This window comes from Penicillium psychrofluorescens (assembly GCF_964197705.1).
Source record: "Penicillium psychrofluorescens genome assembly, chromosome: 1".
Taxonomy (NCBI): Eukaryota; Fungi; Ascomycota; class Eurotiomycetes; order Eurotiales; family Aspergillaceae; genus Penicillium; species Penicillium psychrofluorescens.
This window is the reverse complement of record NC_133439.1, coordinates 5,820,428-5,841,789: the sequence shown is the minus strand read 5'-3', so window position 1 is coordinate 5,841,789 and position 21,362 is coordinate 5,820,428. Positions and strand designations below refer to the sequence as shown.

Genomic DNA, 21,362 nt, shown 5'->3' with positions numbered 1-21,362 from the left:
TGAAGAAAACGCCGTTGCCTTACTCCATAGCATGGGCTGGGCATACGCCTCTCTGGTGTGACCATTTGAAGATGTGGAAACTTTCATCAATGTTGGGTACTCGTCTGCATACATCTATTAAAGGATGATCTATTTGAGCTTTTTTAGACCTTTACATCCACCCTTTTTCGATTTTTTCCATGTTGCCCAATCTCCTACAATTCGTCAAGCCACGCTAGTGCCTTTCACAAAAAGTAAGTAGCTCCGAAGGTGTCGGACTTACCTTCCCAACTAACCAATGATCAGCTTGTGGGTAAACGATGATTCTGCTCGGAGTTAAAAACAGCCGGATAAAAAAGAGACTACCGGCACCCTAACCGTCCGACAATCCTTCGTAATCAAGACAGGTTTCAATTACCTAACTAGCTCTTGAAGAACACTCAATGAGGGCCCACTTAGTACGTGCTCGACCCTGCCAACGGTCGAATCACCTCGCGCCTGCTCCTAGTAGGGGGAGGGGGGTGTATCGCGATTGTAAAAGACCTTCCCGCGATGAGGTCTCAACGTACCCCATCACTGAATCCGCGATGAAGTTTCCTTAAACTTTCCCTCACCCTATTCTCGACCGATCGCACTCAAACATCTTAAGCGCTTTCGTCTAGGTTTCTTTTAGAATCGCTGGGATTCTGAAGCCACTCGTTCACGGCCTGATCCATAGCGTCTTATAGGGGGGTGTGTCGGGATGCAAACATGGTGGATCCATGGATAAAAGTTTTGTACAGCATTAAACTGCTTTTGTTTCTGGAATTCTTGGCATTTTGCGTTGGTTTCGCTTACTATGTATGCATTCTGTGTTTAAAGGGGATTGCTAGATTATATTCAGAATGCCAGACTTCTTCTATCTTGCAATTTTCGACCACGTCGCGGAATTACTAGTTTAGTCCGTGTTTGATAAGATACGCCGCCTAGATTCGACAGGGAGTTAATCCCTCCACTTATCTACTCCCTGATAAATCCTCCGCCTAGGGGCTATACCCGCGCATTCCCTCCTAGAATCGCGACGCGTGGGCCAGCGGTAGGCGTGCCCCGGACAAGCTTGTTGATGATCCTGATTGACGCGCGACATATCGATGCTTTAACCACCCTAGCATCTTTCTTCCTCTTCCTCTTCCTCTTCTTCTTCTTCTTCTTCTTCTTCTTCTTCCTCTTTTTGTTTTTCTTTTTCTTCTTGTTCTTCTTCTTCTTGTTCTCCTGCGCTCCGCTATGTGAACTGTGTCGTTCCTCAACCGCCCTTTCTCGCCCGACGTGTCGACCCTAACAGTTTCGACCCTAACAGAGGCCGCAATGGAGTATTTTCGCTTTCTCCTGGCATATCAGGTATGAGTGTGCAAGCCTCACGGTTATGCCGTCCTACCTACCACTAAAGATTACAGTAAAGGATATCAGGACTTAAATCAAATACGGCAGTTTCTCGGCTGAATAAAAAAGTCTAGGAATTCTTTTCGGCCGATGCCTCTCAGCAGCAGATCCGGATTCCATCCCCGTCCTTGGTCTTGCTTGGACTTCTAGTGGAGAAAAAGGCTCAGATCTCTAAGACAATGTCTACTGCCAGCGCTCTCTCTCTCAAGACCCAAGACAATTCTTCTGATTCGCTCCGCCTCTTAAACCTACTGGAGCAGATCTGGTTGATCCTATTTGCGCCTGGACCTATGAGTAGATCCGGTTATTTGAGCAGAAGCCGGGATAGTAGAGTCAGATCATCACTGCAGATCGTGATTACAGTGAGGTCAGCCGTTTGTTGTACAAGACTCGGTGGAGTGGCTATACCTTGACGAACCGAACTAGCAGCTCTCGCATATATGCCCGATCGGTGCAAGAGCCTCTACAGTCTGATTGCCCCCTGCTATGGGATAGTCCCTAACATTGAATGAATCAGCTATACAAGTGGAATCGGCAAGATAACAAGCGGTTTGTTATTTTTATGCAGACTTTTTGGTCTAATGGTCATTGCGTCCATTCCCGCATTATCCCTCTAGGGACTACCATAACACCCCCCCACCCCCCCACCCCCCCACCAACCACCACCTCGGCGGCGTGCGCCCCGAGAGAGCGGGCCAGTCCCCGCGATTCCGCCCGTCTGCCCGTCTTGTTTGTTCCTGGTTCACCACAGATAGAATAGTTTTCGGATTCGTGTCGTCGCACGTCCGTTTGCGACAGGTTCGACATCAACATAATCGACGCTCTTTCTCCTCGGCAACCCCCAAGCCAGGATTTGAATCGAACCGACGTGAGGGCAGCTGTACCGTTATGAAATGTAACTCGCTAAGTGGTGTACCCAGGGCGAAATGCGCCACTATTTACACTCTTCCACTCTAACTACCCACCATGGCACCAATTCGCTCCTAATCCTCTCAAAATTAATTGAATAAGAAGGTAGGGTTTATTAGCCATCTCGGTAATAAAGAAGGAAAAAACTTTGTCTTTTCGCGAAGTAGCGCACCGAACTGAAATATATATCCTACTTTACGGAACCGCCTCACTAGCTAGAAAAATCAAAGCGAAACTCGCGCAGTCATAAATAAGATAAAACTGAAAAGCAATCACTTTCAACATGAATACTCTATGAATTCATGCAGAGTAGCCCCTCGGCTTACTACAGGACGAGGAATAGCTAATCTAGCACTCGCGAAGTGTAGATCTAACCTAGTCCAAACACCCTGTCTAGAGCCATAATGAAAAATAGGCTTTACTTCATCTTATTACTCTATATCATCGGCTAAACAATTTCCTTGTGGATGCCATGTAGTTTCCATTAAATCAATCGCCATGCGGTCCACGAACCGGGAGGTTGGTAAGTTTTTTAAAGTATTTAATTTGTACGTCGTAGCTGGGGGGCTACAGGGAAACTCATCACCTCCGCGAGCTCCGCGAGCTCCACGAGATCCACGAGCTCCGCGTGGTTAATGAATGCACAGCTCATTCTTCATTTTTGGAGTGAGAATTGCCTATGATATTCATCAGAGACTCTCTTGCCAGTTCTCGAGCTCCGCGAGCTCTGCATACCCCAGGAAGTTGAAGAGCTGATTCCTCGAATATCACGACTGCAATCATGATTATCGCGTGCTAAGACAATATAATTATAAATACTAGTTATGCGGCATGGTTAGGATAGACAAAGCGATAGCAAAATCTGAAAAACTTCCTCTCATATTTTCAGTAATACTCGCGTTGAACGAAACCAGTCAGCATTATTCGCCAGAATGAAGCTTTGTGGTTTACTTGCGTTAGCCGTGACTTCATTGGCAAGTCAAATTTCTTTGCCTGCTTATCCTCTGGTAGGTAAAGATATACGCCTATCATTTTTTTTATTCAATCTCAAGTTTCGAGGCTCAAGATTGGGGCTCGCTTTTTGGTTCAACCTGACATGTCTATTTGTTTTTTTTTTCCGACTTAAATTGCTGATCACGAACTTATTCCAACCAGGCTGTGAAATCTCCATACCTGTCCTGTACGTCACAGATCTCCACATCAGACTGAAAGGGTTTGGCACAGCGAGTGAAGAAAAACTATGTATCTTTGGCTAATATTGCTCCATGTACAACATACAGCATGGCTGCGTTATAACCAGTCAACCGATGTCCCCTCAGCTACGCCTATATTCTGGACTGGCGAGCCGTTGACATGGCAAATTATGGCTCGTGTAAACGACCATGCTTATTGTTTATTTGGATGTGCCAATTCTGCCCTCAAGATGGCTAGGCAGATAGACATTTCGTTCACTTCCACACGGACTCTCATCACTCTGGAGGCTGGGTCAGCCCAGTTTCTGCTGGAGTTTTTCTCTCCAGTTTCCTTGACCGACTACGTTCGCCAATCCATTCCTTACAGTTATCTCAATATAGATGTAACGCTTAATCCTAGCATGTCAACCATCGATATCCTGACTGCCATTGATGATACCTGGACATCCCAGCAACCGAACACCCAGGTCGACTTACTCAAAAGCGATAATGGTTCGCTCATATTTTCTCTGGGAGGCAAGAGCTCTTACACATGGGCGGAAAACAGCGACATGGCTGCATGGGGGCTGGTTAACCTGGCTGCGGACACAAACACAGCTAATAAGGTCACCTTTCAGGCGGGCAGTGCCAATGATATCGCAACCCGGTTCAAAGAAAATGGCACCTTGAATGACGAGTATGCTAGTTACCAATCTGGTGACCTAGTTGCTCTTGCGTACCATATAAGTACCCCGAGGTCGAAGTCATCATCGACATCAGTCACGTTTGCCATCGGCCTAGAACAAGACAATGCGTTCAACTGGCTTGGCGAACCACAGACTGGATACTATCAAGCGACAATCAGTGGCACTGAAAACGTCGTGGATCATTTCTTCGCTGATGCATTTACTGCTGATGCGGAGGGAATTGTACTGGATAAAAGAATCACGGACATTGGAGCTGAAATATCGTCCAACTATTCAGATATACTGGAGTCGACAATTCGGCAGATGTATGCTTCGTGGTCCTTTTCTTACGAAAGGTTTGATACTTGATATAGATATCGGCTAACTGTTCTCGTAATAGCTGGGGCGGGTTCCAGATCCTCATACCACAGGCTAGCAAAGATACGACCATGGCAAAAGCCTGGATGAAAGAGATATCTACCGATGGAAACGTACAGACGGTGGCTGATCTTTTACCGAAATCCTTCCCGGTATTCTATACGCTCGCCCCTGATTACATGCGACTACTTCTCAAACCACTGATGGAGTACTCATTGGTATGGCCGGCCGAATTTGGTTTTCATGATCTCGGAAAACGTATGTTCACCTTTCTAACCTCCACTTTTGGGTCTGGTAGCGTAGCTAATGATATATGCCAGATTATCCCAATGCAACCGGTGAGACGGTTGCCACGGAAGAGGCCCTCATAGTAGACCAAACATCTGTGCTACTCTGGATGGCTTACGCATACCAACGAGCTTCCAAAAACACAGAGTGGGTGAAGCCCTATATCTCGGCACTGACAAAGTTCGCCGACTATTTGGTCAACAATGGATTATATCCTGCCAAACAAATGTCTTCGACTGATAGCATTACTCCAACAGCGAATCAAACAATATTGGCAATGTACGCGGCTATTGGACTCACTTCCTTCGGTGCCCTCACGGAGCAATCTAACTACACTGCAATTGGGAAGAACTTTACGTCTGTAATTCTAAAGCTAGGAACGGACTCCAACGACACCCACATCATCGCTCACTACGGTGACCCGGATACCTCATGGATCAGCACATATCCCTTTGCTTTCGACAAAATGCTAGGGCTAAACACTTTCAATGAAACGACCTATGAGATGCAGTCAATATGGTATGAAGGCCAGCTACACCCTTATGGGATTCCTTTCTACTCCGGTGTCGATTATACGGTAGCTGAATTTATGGCGTGGTGTGCGGCAACTTCGTCTCAAAGTGTGAGCGAAGCCCTCATAAACGGCATCTACGCTTTTCTGGCAGATGGAATGAACAACGTACCCGGACCAACAGTGTGGTATGTTACCGGTTCACAGTCCGGCGAATGGGATTCGAGCATTGCTAAGTCGACTTGTGGATCTTACTTCATGCCACTAGCTGTCAACATGCATCAAAAAGCCTAAAAAAGCAGAGGCGACCTAATGGGGAGATACTGTTGGCAGCTGAGTACAAAAATAATTATGATGCCTGTCTGACCATCAAATTCATCGAAGACAAGATAGGGTTTTTTTGAACCGGAAGTTGGCAAAAGTCGTATTCCGCCTCCTATAGCTGGGATATCCGGCTGGACTGGACAGAAATGAGACACTGTGTTAGCAGCTATCATGAAAGTTGATCAAATCCCGCCCTCTCACCTGAAATCCGTGGCCAGAGGCTTGAAACACGACGAATACTGTACCATAGGCTACGTAAGAGCGCCCTGTTTTGCTTGTGTCACAGAACGGATGATCGCCATTATCGATATGTTCCTATCGTAGATTACAGCGATGGCTAGCCGACTGCCCTTGTGCAATGAAGGGCCGTTCCTTCTGGATCACAATCACTTCTTCATAGTAACATCTTGGTAAATGAGAATAGCTTCGATGTAGCTGGAATCCTCGAGTGTGGGAAGGAGCATGTACGGTTACCATGGGCCCTCTCCTGCTCTCGTGGTTTATATCCACCGAGTCAACTGGGGTGTCCGAATCAACTTGGGTCTCGCCCTTGTTCAATAAATCGATCCAAAATATTAGTAGCTGGCTGATGGGCGGCTCGCTAACGTTAGTGAATTGTGTCGGGATTCCAGCATGGTGGATCCATGGATAAAAGTATTGTACAGCACTAAACTGCTTTTGATTTTTGACATTCTTGGCATTGTGCGCTCATTTCGCTTATTATGCGTACTGTATTATAAAAGGGATAGTTAGATTATATACAGAATGCCAGACTTCTTCTATCTTGAGATTTTCGACCACATTCAGGAATTACTAGTGTAATTCGTGGTGGATCACATACACCGCCTAGAATCGACAAATTGCGTTATTTGTTTAGATTAGTCAGCAGGGTTATGAATGCCAATACCAACGTTTTATGCAAAGTTGGGTATTCATGGGGCGTCAATGGGTACCCATGATGGGTCGTGGGTAGAGTCTTGGGTCCAAAGTCCCCAAACGTGGATTTTGGTGTAGCCTACGCCACGTAGCCTGGTCGAGGAGTTTGAGGTATGCCAAACACCAGCACGATGGGGTTCGATTGCCTTCAAGGTGCTTTTACGGAGCCAGGAGCCCTCTGTCAGTTGATTGACATATTAGAAAGACGTGATGTTGATTTTGGTGTTCGCCCTTCCCCACCATGCAACCGATGCATAGACGATCAATCACCACCATAGTCATTATGAGGTAAATAGTGTTTCTTGGCTTCAAAATGGGAAGAAAAAGCTGAGTTGCCGCCTGGTAGCGACCTCGCTCAGTCTCTTAAGGACCTTCCCGTTTTAGAATAGATCATACTGTGGTAGGGTCTCCTGCGGAGAAGCTTCCTTTTCCGTTTGCGCTGCGCTTTCGCTTGGTCCGTGCAGCGATAGAGATTACAGGTTTGCGGGGAGTTGATCTCCCTATTGCGGGGGGAAGGCAATGCAACATGACAGAATAATTCCCTTTGGAGCAAGTTTCGTTGCACATCCGAGGCCCGGCATTGTTTGCTGAATAAAATGCAGTGAATGAGGATAGCATTTCATTATTATTGGTTCATCTTAGGGAAAGAGGGATAGTCTAGCATCATCACAGGGACTAGATAACTTGACAGGATCCCCCAGAAGCCAGGCAGCCGGCTGTTACTGCTAGACGCAAGAATTGTGTGATTTTGTTCTACCACATCTATAAGCTTCTCAGGACCCTTTCGCTTGGATATTGCTCGCCGAGGAGCCCCTTTCATCAACTTTTTTTCTTTTTTTTTTTTTCAGTGACCATTTTCTCTATTATCAAGGCTTTACAATGTGGGACGTCGAGAACAACGTTAGTCAGAATGAACAGACCACCCGGGACTTCCAGGCCTCGGACAGTCGAGAAGAAGCCTTGACCAGGATGAGGACTGCGGGCAGTCTCTCGATTTCCCCTGAACTTTTTGAGAAGTTATACCTTCAACCAAAAAACCGCGTCAGAGGTCACCTTCGATCAACCGTTGGAAACCCCTCGCCGCTGTAAGATTGTCACGAACAATTCTTGCTGAAGCTCTCGACTGACCACGAAGCCAATAGCGGCCTCCTGGGGTTCTGTGTTTCACTAGGCCCAGTTTCATGCCAACTAATGGGGTGGAGAGGGGTGGCTGGCACGAGTGCATCGCAAGTGTACGTTCACTTTGCTGTTTGAAAACCTTTCTCGACCACAACTGACCTGCTTGCTATGTGTAGTGGGGTCTGGTATAGCATGGGTGGCGTGCTCATGTTGGTTGCGAGCGTGCTCGAATTTGTTATCGGCAATACTTTTACTTTTGTTGCCTTTGGCACCTATGGTAAGTATCGATTGCTCAACTTTTGAACCTGGGGGGCATTAAATGGCCGTATGTTTTTCTGACACACCAGATAGGTGGCTGGTGGATAGCTCAGGCAATTACCTTGACTCCGCTGTACAATGCTACCGCTACCTACGAGCCCTCGAATCCGATCAATCCTGGTTTCCATGATTCGTTTGGTATGTTCTAAGTCTGGTTAGAAATTTTGATTCAAAGGACTAATCTCATGCGAGTACAGCTTTTGCCGTTCTGTTCATGGCCGTACCGACTTTTGTCTTCATGATCTGCTCCCTGCGAACGAATATCATGTATTTTCTAATCTTCTTGTTCCTCGTTCTGGGATTCACTCTACTTTCTGGTTCATATTGGCAGCTTGCCCAAGAAAACGTGACCATGGCTCACCGGCTTCAAGTGGTGAGTTTATCTAAGCCTATGATTTACCTAAGACAGGGACTCGAAAGCAGCTAAAGTAATCATTTCATCAGGCTTCCGGTGCCTGCTACTTTGTAGCCGATATCGCAGGCTGGTATGTTTTCGTCTTCCTTATGCTAGCGTCAGTGGAGTTCCCATACCAAATTCCCCTCGGGGACTTGAGTCATCTTATTCCGCCGCGCAAGGTCGACGAAAAGGAGGAATGATGTATAGAATTATCTTCTATCAAAACCCTCACCTTGGAAATTTAGGTTTCAAATTGATAGTGTGAGATGTTGCTGGCTTAGAGAAGTCAACCAGAGCTTGAAGTACTTGGTTATCCTTGATTTTGGGTGAGATCGGCTTTAGCAAGGTGAATGATTTTGCTGGAACCATTTTCTTTTTAATTATCAACCCTTGTCTGGTACCACAAATATATTTTAGCTAATCGCCTTCATATTTTCTTTGCAATCCTAAACTAGACCGTTACTTCGGTGAGGACCTTTCCATCGACAATCCACGACAAAAACAGCATAGAATTTATTTTAGAGGACATATTGAAAGCGACGTCAGGCGAGATAGCAAATGCTCACCTTGCAGTAAAAGCCCTGAACGTATAGGCACATCAGTACGTCAACACGATGAAAATAAATGGACCCACCGCTTATCTGGAAGCAACCCTAACCTCTATATCATATCCCGGAATCCATAAACAGCAGCAACTTCAAATGCACGCCTTTTTTACGCCCAATTTTTCACCGCTGCAACATGCCCGGTCCCAAATTTGACTTCCTGCTATCGGGCAGTACCCCGTCGAGTAATATAGTACTTTACTCGACCACGAGATGAGTAGAAGCTCAAGCTCTTTGCCAGCATGAAGAGAAGAGGTCGGGCCTGGTTGTAGGAAGGGGATTGTGGTGACGGTTGCAATGTCGATATTGCTTATATGAGGTTCATCGGTGGTGTCTGCACTACTAAGACTTATGGCCTCGACACAGTTTTGGAACTAGTAGAGCTGGACAATGGTTTCCTGCATAGCAGATCCTCTTGTGGCTGCTTGTGCTGGAGTGGCGTCGCCCTAACCCACGAAGGTCGATAACTATACAATCAGATGCTTGACTGAGTAAAATTAGAAGATGCAAAGGAAGATATCACTGGTTTAAATTACTATTAATTCTTGGCAAAACACTTTGAAACATTCCCGGAAAAATCGGTCAGTCTCTATTCCGAAATTGGTAGAGAAGGACATTGTGCGCTTTGAACCTCTTACTTAACATGATCTCTGCCATTGTCTGCTGGTGACGTATTCAACTCCAACATGGGAAATGTATCCCAATCTAACAGCTCATCACGAACATAGATCCATACCTTGATGATTTCAAGTGGTGCCTCGAAATGCATGCGGCGGACGAAATTCATCTGCATGCCGAAATGCATTGGCAATCCGTGGAAATCTGTTGAAAGCAGCTGCAGTTGAAAGATATCACGCTGTAGCGGAAGGAAATGCTCCGAAAGAGGTTTGTGCGGCTCATCTTGGAGGGTGTTAATTGCAGGCAGAATCGCACCTTTCCGCTTAAGATACCAACTGACTATACAAAGCCTACAACAGCCGCTAAGACGCCAACGGCTGGTGAATGCAGGCACACTTGTCAAAAGCACATGGCGTCGTGTTGAGCCTGTTTTCCAACACTCTTTTCTCCGATTCTTCATTTCCTTCACCACCTCCGCCACCTCCGCCACCTTGGAGATAGGGCGATGATCTATGACATTAGTCATGAGACGTGTCTTATAAGGACCATGGGGCATGACAATGCACCCTCTACACTATATACGGCGGTAACTCTAGGTGTATCTCTGATTATGGCCCGATGGCCACTATCGATCACCGTATGATATGACCAAATTAAAAAAAGAGATATTCCCTATATGTACATAGCACCTTCCAAAATTGTTCAATCAAGACGTCGGTCCTCCAATAGTGATACTAAGGAGACTGGGGTCCGGATCATTCAGAAGACCAGAGGCATTTGACCCATCATCATCAGGAGGATTGACATCATCATAAGCGAAGGCATACCCCCTCCCATCCACTTCCTGCTCGTGCACAATCTTGCTGTAATAGTCTGTCGGAGATGTTGTATAGTAATGGCTCGAGTCGAGGCTCGGTTGTACGTTACCTCCCCTGAGCAAAAATGTTGACCGGTCAAATGCGGCGCAGAGACGCGGAACAACAGCTCGATGGACGTCGTTATCAGTCTCTTCAATTGCAAATGGACCAGTATTGCAACCGAAAATATCGCCGGCGGATGGCCGTTCGTATGGTCGGTTATCGCCGTCGCAGGTTAAAGTACTGTTGCCTAACGTTGTACAGTTCACTAGGCCAGCTGCAGCCTGGGTGTCAATAGTCAGGGGCGTCGTACTATATTTAGCCCAGACTTGGGAGATGTATCGTGTCCAGTAGGAAGCAAAAGCGCCTGGGTTTTGCTGTATATAGTCGTAAGGGGCTATAACGCGGAGGGCATTGCCGCTACTGTCAGAAATACAGAGCTTGTCCCAGGGCTGACCATCTGAGGATGCCTGCGCACTCAAGGCGCTACAGATCGATGACACAGCATCTGCAGGCACACCGAGAGCCGTTTGGGTGCCATTGCTGCCCTGCACCTTTATACCAAGCGGGAGACCGACGAAGTCGACATAGCTCAGATTGACCGTGAGGCCGTCAGAATTTGTCGTGAGCTCGACGAAGCCCCAATTGACGTTTGCACTAGGATCATGTTGATTGGATGGAGACGGTTCAACCAGGGTTAAATAACCCGTAGCATTCAATCCAGTGTAGAATTTCAAGTGGCCATCTGCAAACCAAATGCGAGCTGATTGCACGTAGCTCGGAATGGTAAAGGAAGTATTTGTTCCATAATCACCCATAGGAATGGCAATGTCTTCTGTGATTATTTGCGGAATGATGCCACTGATGCTACCATTGGCTTTCGGAGCAAACCAACTTCCACCAGGTGTGAGACAGACAAGGATCCCATTTGGATCAAGTCCAGTGACATAAGCATTCATGCTATCACTCTGAAGGTTGTTGTACACAGAGACAGATAGCTCCTCGGCGGAGTTAGATGAGGCAGGAATCTTGTGGCCATTGCGATGGGGACCGTTGCGGTAGGGATTGGTCTCGCTGAGAGTATTTTCCGGCGTAAGGACAAGGTCATTCGCAACACTAGGATGGGGAACGACAGGAACGGCCAGAGAATGACCTACGAACGTGGCAATTGCCACAGCCGCAAATGTTTTAAGTAAAGGCATTGTGATTACTGCCTGCAGTAATGCACCAAAGACCAAAGATTTAGAAATCACAAGTAGTAAGAAGCTCTGAATGAACAAAGTCTGCATGTAGACAACCAAGTCGTTAGATCAGGGCTATTATATAGATATCTGTTGGGCGGACGAACTTCCATTCCTTCTATGTCGCATTTGCTATTTGCTCTTTCTAGTAGTGACCCTGTTCATCCATGTTTCAAGTTAAAAATCACACACATGTATGCCACCTAGAGATTGTCATTGTAACTACATCAGATTGGAGATGACTTTGCGTTAGTCGCATATTGGAGACGCATTGCTCAGAACCTAACTTCATTGTCGTTCGGCATAAAGACTAGGCGTTTGCGGTCCGTTCTCACCTATAGGCCGAAGTACAGCATCAATAGGCCGAAATGCTGGGTACGAGTTACGCAACAAGCAGATATGATTAAAGCCGCCGTCAGTTAATTTGACGATTCATTTTTGTTGCGCGGGTCCCGCGATAAAAAAAGACGCAAACGCACCGTGATTTCGTTCGGGAAGAAAGCCATCCCTGAGTATCATCTGGTGCCTATTGGTGGCCTTGGTTTCAGAAGAAACATAAAAAGTTGCGACGAGGTTTTGATTCACAGATAACCCCCTTGAGATAGAACTCGAATACTACTTTACAGGCGCCGATCTCATGCGGCATATCTCCATCAGAATTTTCGGATCACAGCCCGTTGCTTTGAATCGGCACCGTGGAGCAGAGCAAGTAAGCTCCGAGTGAGCCTTGTCTTCTTTTCGGGGCCTAGATTGTCGATTTTCGCCGTTCGCGGTCGTATCGTTCCATCGCGTGGGAAATTTGCGGAGGTCGGTGGAGACAACCCAAATACGCTTGTGCCTGCAGGAACGACTTGAATTCCAGCACCACCTAGTAGCGTTTCAGCACTAACATGTGCAACCTTCTCCATTACCACCCCCCTAACGACTAAGGTTGGGGGCTGTACTGGCACCAAAAATTAAAGGCTTGCAAATTAAAGCATTTTTGCGTAACACGATCGCTGTGTGCACAGTGCGCAGAGGATTTTGAGTCATTCCGTTCTTTAGATCGAATTGTGGTCATTTAAGATGAATAGGAAACTATAAATGTACGAATTCTGCCATCCTGTCCTAATGCTTGCTAAGATTGCCCCCAAAATGGCATTTATGCCCTGTCTATGGAACTATTTTTCGTCGACTAGATGAGACATACTAGTCCTGGAAGAAAAGTTGAAACTTCCAAAATTGTAATATCCGAACATCTGGAGGACTAGACAACATTTTACTTGGGGTCCAGTCGCCTGAGTTCGTCACAAAAAATTTCAGATGTAACCTGGAATGACTCGTAAAAGGATTCGGTTATTATTAATAATACTATTGGGTTCATTAAGATAGGACGATAATCTAGGATAATAATTTGGAGGCCTTCGGTTTTAGCAGGAAGGCAGGATGAAGCCGTGTGCTTGCTGATAGTCCAAGCTGCTTGAATGGGGTATTCAAGAGCGAGCCTTAGATGTCATCCCAGAGATCGACCGTTCATCCATCTTCGTCATGCTCATCAAGCGGAAAATAATCCAACAGCCCCGTCCTCTCTGTTTCGGTGCAGGAATCTTCAGTTATGCGGCCATTCAAGCACAACACCGCAGAGTAATCATACTTGTAATGATGCTGGAAATGCAATGGGCAAAACGTGTTTCCACGAACATCCATGCTGATGGCCTGGACAACACCTTGTATACGAAGACGACTCCCTTCACTCCTCGCTTATAGCGACTCCTCGCAGAATGACAAACTCCCCATTTTGATCAACCAGATTGTCGTCTTTGAACATTGGATGCTGGAGGACATGTCAAATTTTTAATTCATGATTTTCTAGCAAAGGAGCTACGGCCCAAATTGGCTCCCTAAAGTTGTGAAAGAGAGACTCACTATTAGAGAGACATCTATAAGAAAAATGCACTCAGAGATCAATTGTCAGTCGCAGAGTACGGTTGGGAGTTTGATTAATGTCCAAATCCTACGAATCGCCAAATACCCACTCCGACTACGACTACGATTCCCACTCCATGAATCAGTAAACACTGTGAATCTCCCCAAAAACCTCTGCGCAGTTTCCATTTGATACTGTCCAAGAAAAGATCGTCGGTGACATTCTAATTAGAGTATAAATAGCCACTGGAATACGAGCACGTTGACTCCAATTTGAAAAGCGCTAGAGATACACTATGATGTGTACAGCAAGTGCTCTGAATGATGATTAATTGGAAAGGTCATTTGCACCTGGGCGTACTTGAACATGGACCAGGCCGATCATACCTGGATTGCGCTTGAGTAATCAGATTAGAGGTGTTACTATAAATAACGTTCTAACTTGTCGGTAGACCGTCACCATTATCACACGGATATCTGTACACGTCGCACTACTTCAGTTAAGGGTCTCCACAAATCGATGGGAGGATGTACGTTGATTGCCTTCAAATCCGTTAACAAATAGCCTTAGAACACAAAGAGGGTGGGAAAGCATTAAGATTAATATAGCATGATTTGCTCCCTCCCTCATAATTGAGATATCTAACCTGTGCTTCTTTGAGGAAGCGGCCAAGCCTGATTTTTAGACCAGCCATCGCACTCGCAATAATTACATATAGAAGACGAACCGCGGCATTCAAACATGAGCCACCTTGTTCTCAGGCGCATCCAATTCGGCCGCCAGTCGTCTTTCGGCTTCGGCCATGTCACCGCCAGCTTGGGAAAGTCGGTCAGCAAAGGCTTTTTCGTTGGCAAAAACCAGAGGGCTGTCCGCCATGAACAGGAGATTGATTTCTTCGAGGGTGCGGCCGTTGGTCTCGGGGAAGAATAAGTACACCAACGGCAGGCAAGCGATGTTAAACGACGCAAAAACCATCAGGGTCTTCCATTGGAGACTGGCAAACATGCTTGGAATCACAAGGGTCTGTGTGACAGGATTAGAACTAGGTTTCGGTGCGCGATTCGTGATTTTGCCATACCGTGATGCCGCAACCGACGGCCCATCCAAACACTGCATAACTGTTTCCAAACGCTCGAATCTCCTGTGGCCAGATTTCCGTCGGATAGAAGAATGCGATCATCAAGACAGTCTGCGCGAAGAAGAAGGTGAAAATAAAGACCATGCTGACCGATGCAGCGCCGTACGCGGCGGCGCCGTCCGGGTTGAGTTGTCCCAGGCGGCCCAGGCCGGCGGAGAGGAACAGCGCCACGCTCTGGATGGAGAAGCCAAAATACATTGAGATGCGCCGCCCAAACCGGTCAATTGTGAAGATACCCGCAATCGTGGCCGGAACGCCGATCGTGTTGACCAAACCGGATAGCCATCCGGCTTTGTTGCTATCGTACCCGGCTTGACTAAACAGCGTACTTGCGTAGACAGTGATGGCCAGAATGCCAGTCCATTCCATCATTAACATGATGCCGACCGCCAGCGCGACCCTCCTTCCCAGGTGAAGCTTGCCCGAGTGACGACCAAAGGTGACATTACAGAAACGGTAGCGTTTGTGGTTCGACGACTCAACAGTTGCGTCCAGCTGTTCGATCTCAGCCATCAGGCCGGGATCTTCCAGCGGAACGTCCCCACGGATCTTAGCCAGGATCTCAACTGCCTCGCTGCGTCTTCCTTTGGCCATGAGCCATCGCGGCGATTCTGGGAGGAACCACACAGTCAGGAGAAGGATAACGGTAGGAACCACTTGGAACGCTAGTGGGAAACGCCACCGGAAGGATGTTGAATAATTCTTCAAGCCGTAGCCAATCCAGTAGGCAATGGTGATGCCGGTATAATTGGCGCAAAATCTAAACACGATGGCCGGGTCAGTGAATAATGATAGGGAGAATGTCGTCACCTTGAACTTACACCAAGGCAAATGAGGCTCCTCGAGTATGGGCCACGGCCAATTCCGAAACCCAGGCAGGGGTGACCTGATCGCACCCGTAAGCGAATCCGCTTTGCCGGAAGGAATACCATGCTAAAAAGAAAAGACCCCCATACCGTGTTGATGAAACCAATGCCAAATCCCGCAATTACTCTAGCGCAGAGGATCATATCGCTGTTCTGAGCCCCGGCCTGCAGTGATCCTCCCACGACTGCGAATAGACTTCCCACGATAATAGCAAGCTTGCGGCCGGATCGGTCCGCCAGACGACCACCTGTAAAACAGCCGAACATGGCGCCAAAGTAGTAAACAGCAACGATGCCTCCTTGCTTCGTGACGTTGGTGATCTTCCCGTTGGTCCCGATCTGCATTTTGTCAATGTATCCGGGGATCGAGTTCACAGAGCCCATGACTCCCTGGTTGTAACCCTCATAGATGAGGGCGATTCCAGAGAAAAGGTTGAGGGCCCAGAGAACGAGCCAACCCGGAATGCTTTTCCATGGCGCGAATGCCATGTTCACGGGTAGATACTGGGTGACGCAGAGAAATGGGGCCCGAGGAGCCGGAATATCTGCGTGCAGAGGATATCGTCCATGGCCGCGTATTTATATCTGTCATCGTAGGATACGGTATTAACATCTTGCAAATTGAACTATCAAGTCCGTCCAGCTGAGCCGCGCGGTGGCACAGTCGCCCCAGAAACGGCCCAGAAACCATGTCCGCATTTTCGGGGAAAAAGCCAGGGGGAGAGCTGACCCGCGGGTTGGGGGCGGACCAGAGCGTCCTGACCAATGAGAACGGTAGATTCTGACATCAATTCCGACTGGTTCATACCAATATTCGGTTAAAAGCTAAAACGCTGAGCAAGGGAAAAAGGCAGATCGGCTCGAGAATTAGACCGACCGATCTCTCGAGTCCATTAGAGGGGCTCTTTGCAAACCATAACGAAACACTTGTGCGGATTGGACACTTTGGGGACTAGGAGCGGGGAAGCTACCCTGTGCTCATGCATTGGATGTCTGGTACTGATTATTAGCCATTAGTGGCGTCACAAGAAATTTCTTCAGATATATATATGTGACACGAAGGTAAAAGGCTGATGGCGTTACCCAGGTAAGTTTACGGAATAAATGGTTGTTATTAAATTCTTACCCAGGTTCTTCTTCAGAGTAATCGAGCTTCCGGGTATATAGCACCATCATATTAGTCATTCCACAATGGGAGTCACAATCTTGGACCATGCAAAGAATCCTGTTGAACACGGAAGAATCCGCCTGCCGACGGGTGTACGAATCCATTACTACACCGCGGGAAGGGGTCCGGCATTGCTGCTTCAGCATGGGGTAAGACAACTATACGAAAAGACTCACCACGCGTGTTCTCCTTCAGAGACGCTGACGGGTGCAAAACAGATCCCGAAGACCGGCTACTACTGGCGAAAGGTCATTCCCTATCTGACTTCGTCCTTCACCGTCGTTGTGCCGGACTTGCGCGGAGTGGGCGATAGCAGCCACCCGGATAATGGCTATGACATGGGTACGGTGGCAGACGACCTCGCCGATCTAATGGCCGCGCTGGGTCATCGGACCTTCCATATTGCTGGCGAGGACTGGGGCGCAGCCGCTGCGTATCAAGTGGCCGCGCGCTATCCCGACCGAGTGCTGAGTCTCGTCTTTCAGGAGATGCTCCTTCCCGGCTTCGGACTCGAGGACTGGGCTCAATTCCGCCCAGATCGTCCCGAAACACATCTATGGCACGTCAGCTTCTACTACGTCCGCGACGTGCCGGAGATGTTGCTGATTGGTAGAGAGCGCGAGTATCTTACATGGTTCATTAAGAATGAAGCATACGATCCTTCCAGCATTGACGACGACGCTATTGACGAGTACGTGACCAAGTACTCGCAGCCCGGCGGTATTCGGAGTATGTGCAACATATATCGTGCGACAGAAACGAATGTTAGGCAGAACCGCGAGGCAGCGCGGACCAAATTGGCTATGCCGGTGCTGGCCGTCGGAGCAGGGAGTTTTATCGGCGCCGAGGTGAAAAAGCAGATGGAACGTGTGGCGGAGAATGTGACATACGCAGAGTTTCACTATGGCCATCAGCTGGCAGAGGAATGTCCTGAAATACTCGGTCAACGATATGTGACATTTCTCAAGTCTCTCTAGATACGGGCATTTCCGATGCAAGAGATTGGTTTGCGGCGTCGAAGACGGAGACCCGTCGGCGGTCAGCACATTGACAGATCAAGCCAAATGATGGATGTCTCATGATGTGCTTTGACTGCAGGGTATGCCTACTTAACACCATCCTACGGTTCTAGATCAGGTTTGTTAGGGACAGAGCTCAAGGTGTTTTCTATGTAGCTCATGATACCAGGAGATCTGAGTGAAAATTACACTGGGATTGATTTAGTCACTATCGCTGAACGAGTGTTCATCGGGCAGTATGTTGTGCAGCGGGGAATATTATTCAGTCTTTTGGATTTGATTCATGATTTGTTTGAGAACGTCGACTGTGGGCTGTCGATTGTTACATCCTGCAGGTTCCTTCTATAGGCGAGGCTATCTCCCAGAGAGGAAAGTTCGATAATTAGCAATATCAGCCAGAAGATGACCTTGAAATACCTTACCGATATTTACCTTAGACATGCCATCTCCTTCGCAGAGTAGTGGTTATTTCGACTTATAATAGATGGGTAGTATGTTGGTCTTCAACATACTTGACTTACCGGGACGGGTCTCTCGCGAGGGCAGCAGCAGTAAACTACAGAAGAAACAGACAGTCTCACTATTTTTGTTTATGTTGTCAACTGCTGATATAGAAGGTGTGTGGATACTAGAACTGTCCTTCGGTTTGTTATAGCTTTAATTCAATGAGTGAACCAACCAGCATTACTCACTTTAGTTGACGTTAATAGTTAACTATTAATCGGGGGATAAGCAAATATGACCCTCTCCGAAATCCAAAATAATTTACTATTCAATATTCTCAAAGCCAGCTAGGCTCCATGAAAAATCAGTTTCGAGAAATAATTGCTAGATAAATTCGGATTCATCGGGTGCTAAAAATGGCTCAAAAAGAGAACATAAATTGTCGCGTAATGAAAGTGCTCAAAGCTGGAATTCGAACAAACCTATCTTATTATAACCCTTATTCAATGTCTAGCAAGCTAAGCAACAACTTATGCCATATAATTGAGCAAATGGAAGAATAAGTAAGAAGCAGTCTTGCTTTGGTGCTCCACATGTTGGTGTAATTCATGCTATCCCAGTTTGTCTCATCCTTAGCTCCACACATCCTCATGGTAAAGTCCGGCCTTTTTCATCTTTCCCATTATGATTGCATCGGCTTCCTCTAGGCTTTGCATGTTGGCACTGGCTATTATCTCTAGCAGCCGTGTTCTGACTTCTATTGCCATAGCAGTTGAGCCACAAATGTAGAACGCTGCACCATGATCAAGGACAAGGGAAAGGACAATATTCTTTTGCTCAAGAAGCACGTCTTGAACGTAACACTTTCTTTGACCCTGTTCACGTGAGAACGCAGGAACTATCACGAACATGTCTCCAAAACGGGCTTCATAATCCTGCCATTCCTCTCGATAGAGATAGTCTGTTGTACCGTTACGACAACCAAAGAAAAGAATCATTTTACCCACTGGCTTTCCCAGCTCAGCAAGGCGACTGCGTTCCTGCATAAAGCCACGGAATGGAGCGATACCGGTGCCGGCCGCTACCATGATGACTGGAGTCGCAGGATTGGGGGGCAGCTTGAAAGTCGAATGTTTAACATGAACATAGACTTTCCCGCCGTCGAGTTTCTGTCGTGGTCCTTGGAGATCGTATGACGGCCCTTCTAGCGAGTCGCCTGGGGAGCCGTCTGCGGTGCAATTGTAGTGGTGAGCCAAAAGGTAGTTAGTGGTGAGGCCAAAGAACATCTCGTCCCTGTTGGATGCCAGGGTCGGTATATTTCGCCTATTAATGACCAGAGTGATTGACGGTCGTCGCGGTTGTTTCAATGACGAGCTGGATATGGAGTAATTGCGCGGCTGGACACGGTTGAAGCTCTCTACCAAAAGAGAGAAAGGAACCCCTGTCCACTTCGTGGTTGGCTCGACCATTTCCATAATCTTACCGACAGAGAGAAAATGAGCGGCAACTTCCCTACGGAAAACGTCTTTGGAACTCCCCAGACGCAATAGAGCGGCCTTCGCCACTTTGGTGGGCGCATATTCTGAAAGAACAAGAAGAAAGCCGCGCGAGACCAAAGCACCGATTTCGAGATAGTATTTGAGCAGCGCTTCTCGCGTGGTTGGTGAAGGGAGACCACACTTGCTCATCGACCCTTCGTTGACAGTTAGCGTGATTGGTTGTTTTCGTTGCTGTTCATCGTCGAGATCCAAGAGACGCAGCAGTCGATTTACCTCGCTATCAGGATTGATAGGCCAAATCGCCAGATGATCTCCTGTCTGATAGCGTAACGCCGGGGCCGCAGAAAAGTCAAATTCCAGGTGGACGCAGATGCGATCAGTCATGCCGGACAGCTTTATGCTTTGTGCAATGGGTGCAGAGTAAGGGTTTTGAGAATTGTAGGTGACTTTATCCTTGATTCCAAGAAGCTCTTTCTCGCTCGGCTCCCCTAGGTAAAGGAGACTGGGATCAACGCTGGCATGGCTTATACTGATACTAGGTTCGTCGGTGATTTCACGTTCATGCAATGTGATTATGTCGCCCAGGCTCTCCAGAACGTCATCTTTCCATTCCATGAAACTATCCTCTGTTGCCCCAGTGCTCTCATCTGCGAGTCCAACCGGGCCAACCCGATGAGCTCCAAGATCCATTAAAGCTTTATCCAAGACCTTGAAGGTTATGAGTTACTTTATTTCTGTTGCAATTTGACGCCAAACTTGGATGACATACTTTGATCACCTGGTTGTAGTGCTTGTAGTTCTTGTTTCCCATCCCCATGGCGCAGTACCGAAGATTTTCTAGCCTGGTTCCGTTCTTGTGCATCTTTTCGAGTCTACTGCAGAAGTTAACTGCATTGTCTGGCGGGTCTCCTTCCCCATACGTAGACATCAGAAAGACGGCAAATTTATCCTTGGGGAACGTCGCCAGGTACTCAGGGTCATAGTCAACCAAATCCGAGACCAGGGGTTTGAGAACTAAGTGAGACCTCCATTCCCGAGATAATCTCTCAGCGAACTGTTCCGAGGTTCCTGATTGTGAGGCCCAGAAGATTGCGATATCGGTTCCCTATTCAGAACGTCAAATCGAAACAGCCCTTTGAAACTTTGTCAAAAATCTCTTACCGTTTCCTGTAACCTCTGCCCGATGTTGCGGGTCCGCTTTAGTGGCACTCTCAGTTCACCAGACTTCTGCGGCGCAACATACATAAGATATGTATGAGAATCTGGTATGAACCACAACGTTCCATCTCCAAGGTAAAATGCGGAGGCTGTTACGAGAAAAAGAAGGACCAACCAGTCGCCGACACGCAGTCGAGTGGACGCTTCGGATAGCACTCGAACGAAGACATTTGGAAAAGTAAGCTGCTGCGTGGACATTTCGTGGTATTGACCTAGTTGGTCGGAATAAAACACAGGGGAAAGATACGATACAGAGAACGCACAACAACGTTTTGATAAAATTGGGCCCTGCAAGGCCCTTAAAAACTTCGAATGCTTCTTAGTACTCCCGTTCTGCCTATCGGGTT

General features: G+C 47.3%; 6 protein-coding genes across 6 annotated transcripts; 3 read left to right on the top strand and 3 right to left on the bottom strand.

Moving 5' to 3' along the window:
- Positions 1-3,901: 3,901 nt before the first annotated feature.
- PFLUO_LOCUS2217 (uncharacterized protein) lies at positions 3,902-5,636 on the top strand (the record flags this gene model as incomplete). Its single annotated transcript, XM_073779335.1, has 3 exons — positions 3,902-4,491; positions 4,566-4,801; positions 4,864-5,636. The coding sequence occupies 3 exons, from the start codon at positions 3,902-3,904 to the stop codon at positions 5,634-5,636; spliced, it is 1,599 nt and encodes a 532-aa protein (XP_073636299.1).
- Positions 5,637-8,391: 2,755 nt separating this feature from the next.
- Positions 8,392-8,636, top strand: PFLUO_LOCUS2216 (uncharacterized protein; the record flags this gene model as incomplete). The annotated part of the gene is made up of 2 exons (XM_073779332.1): positions 8,392-8,412; positions 8,484-8,636. 2 exons carry the CDS (start codon positions 8,392-8,394, stop codon positions 8,634-8,636), a joined length of 174 nt encoding a protein of 57 aa, XP_073636298.1.
- Positions 8,637-10,365: 1,729 nt separating this feature from the next.
- Positions 10,366-11,718, bottom strand: PFLUO_LOCUS2215 (uncharacterized protein; the record flags this gene model as incomplete). Its single annotated transcript, XM_073779331.1, has 1 exon — positions 10,366-11,718. One exon carries the CDS (start codon positions 11,716-11,718, stop codon positions 10,366-10,368), a length of 1,353 nt encoding a protein of 450 aa, XP_073636297.1.
- A 2,680-nt stretch (positions 11,719-14,398) lies between these two features.
- On the bottom strand, positions 14,399-16,156 carry PFLUO_LOCUS2214 (uncharacterized protein; the record flags this gene model as incomplete). Its single annotated transcript, XM_073779330.1, has 4 exons — positions 14,399-14,686; positions 14,742-15,561; positions 15,623-15,687; positions 15,758-16,156. 4 exons carry the CDS (start codon positions 16,154-16,156, stop codon positions 14,399-14,401), a joined length of 1,572 nt encoding a protein of 523 aa, XP_073636296.1.
- Positions 16,157-16,858: 702 nt separating this feature from the next.
- On the top strand, positions 16,859-17,812 carry PFLUO_LOCUS2213 (uncharacterized protein; the record flags this gene model as incomplete). Its single annotated transcript, XM_073779329.1, has 1 exon — positions 16,859-17,812. The coding sequence occupies one exon, from the start codon at positions 16,859-16,861 to the stop codon at positions 17,810-17,812; it is 954 nt and encodes a 317-aa protein (XP_073636295.1).
- Positions 17,813-18,930: 1,118 nt separating this feature from the next.
- Positions 18,931-20,725, bottom strand: PFLUO_LOCUS2212 (uncharacterized protein; the record flags this gene model as incomplete). The annotated part of the gene is made up of 3 exons (XM_073779328.1): positions 18,931-20,505; positions 20,567-20,672; positions 20,718-20,725. The coding sequence occupies 3 exons, from the start codon at positions 20,723-20,725 to the stop codon at positions 18,931-18,933; spliced, it is 1,689 nt and encodes a 562-aa protein (XP_073636294.1).
- Positions 20,726-21,362: the final 637 nt, after the last annotated feature.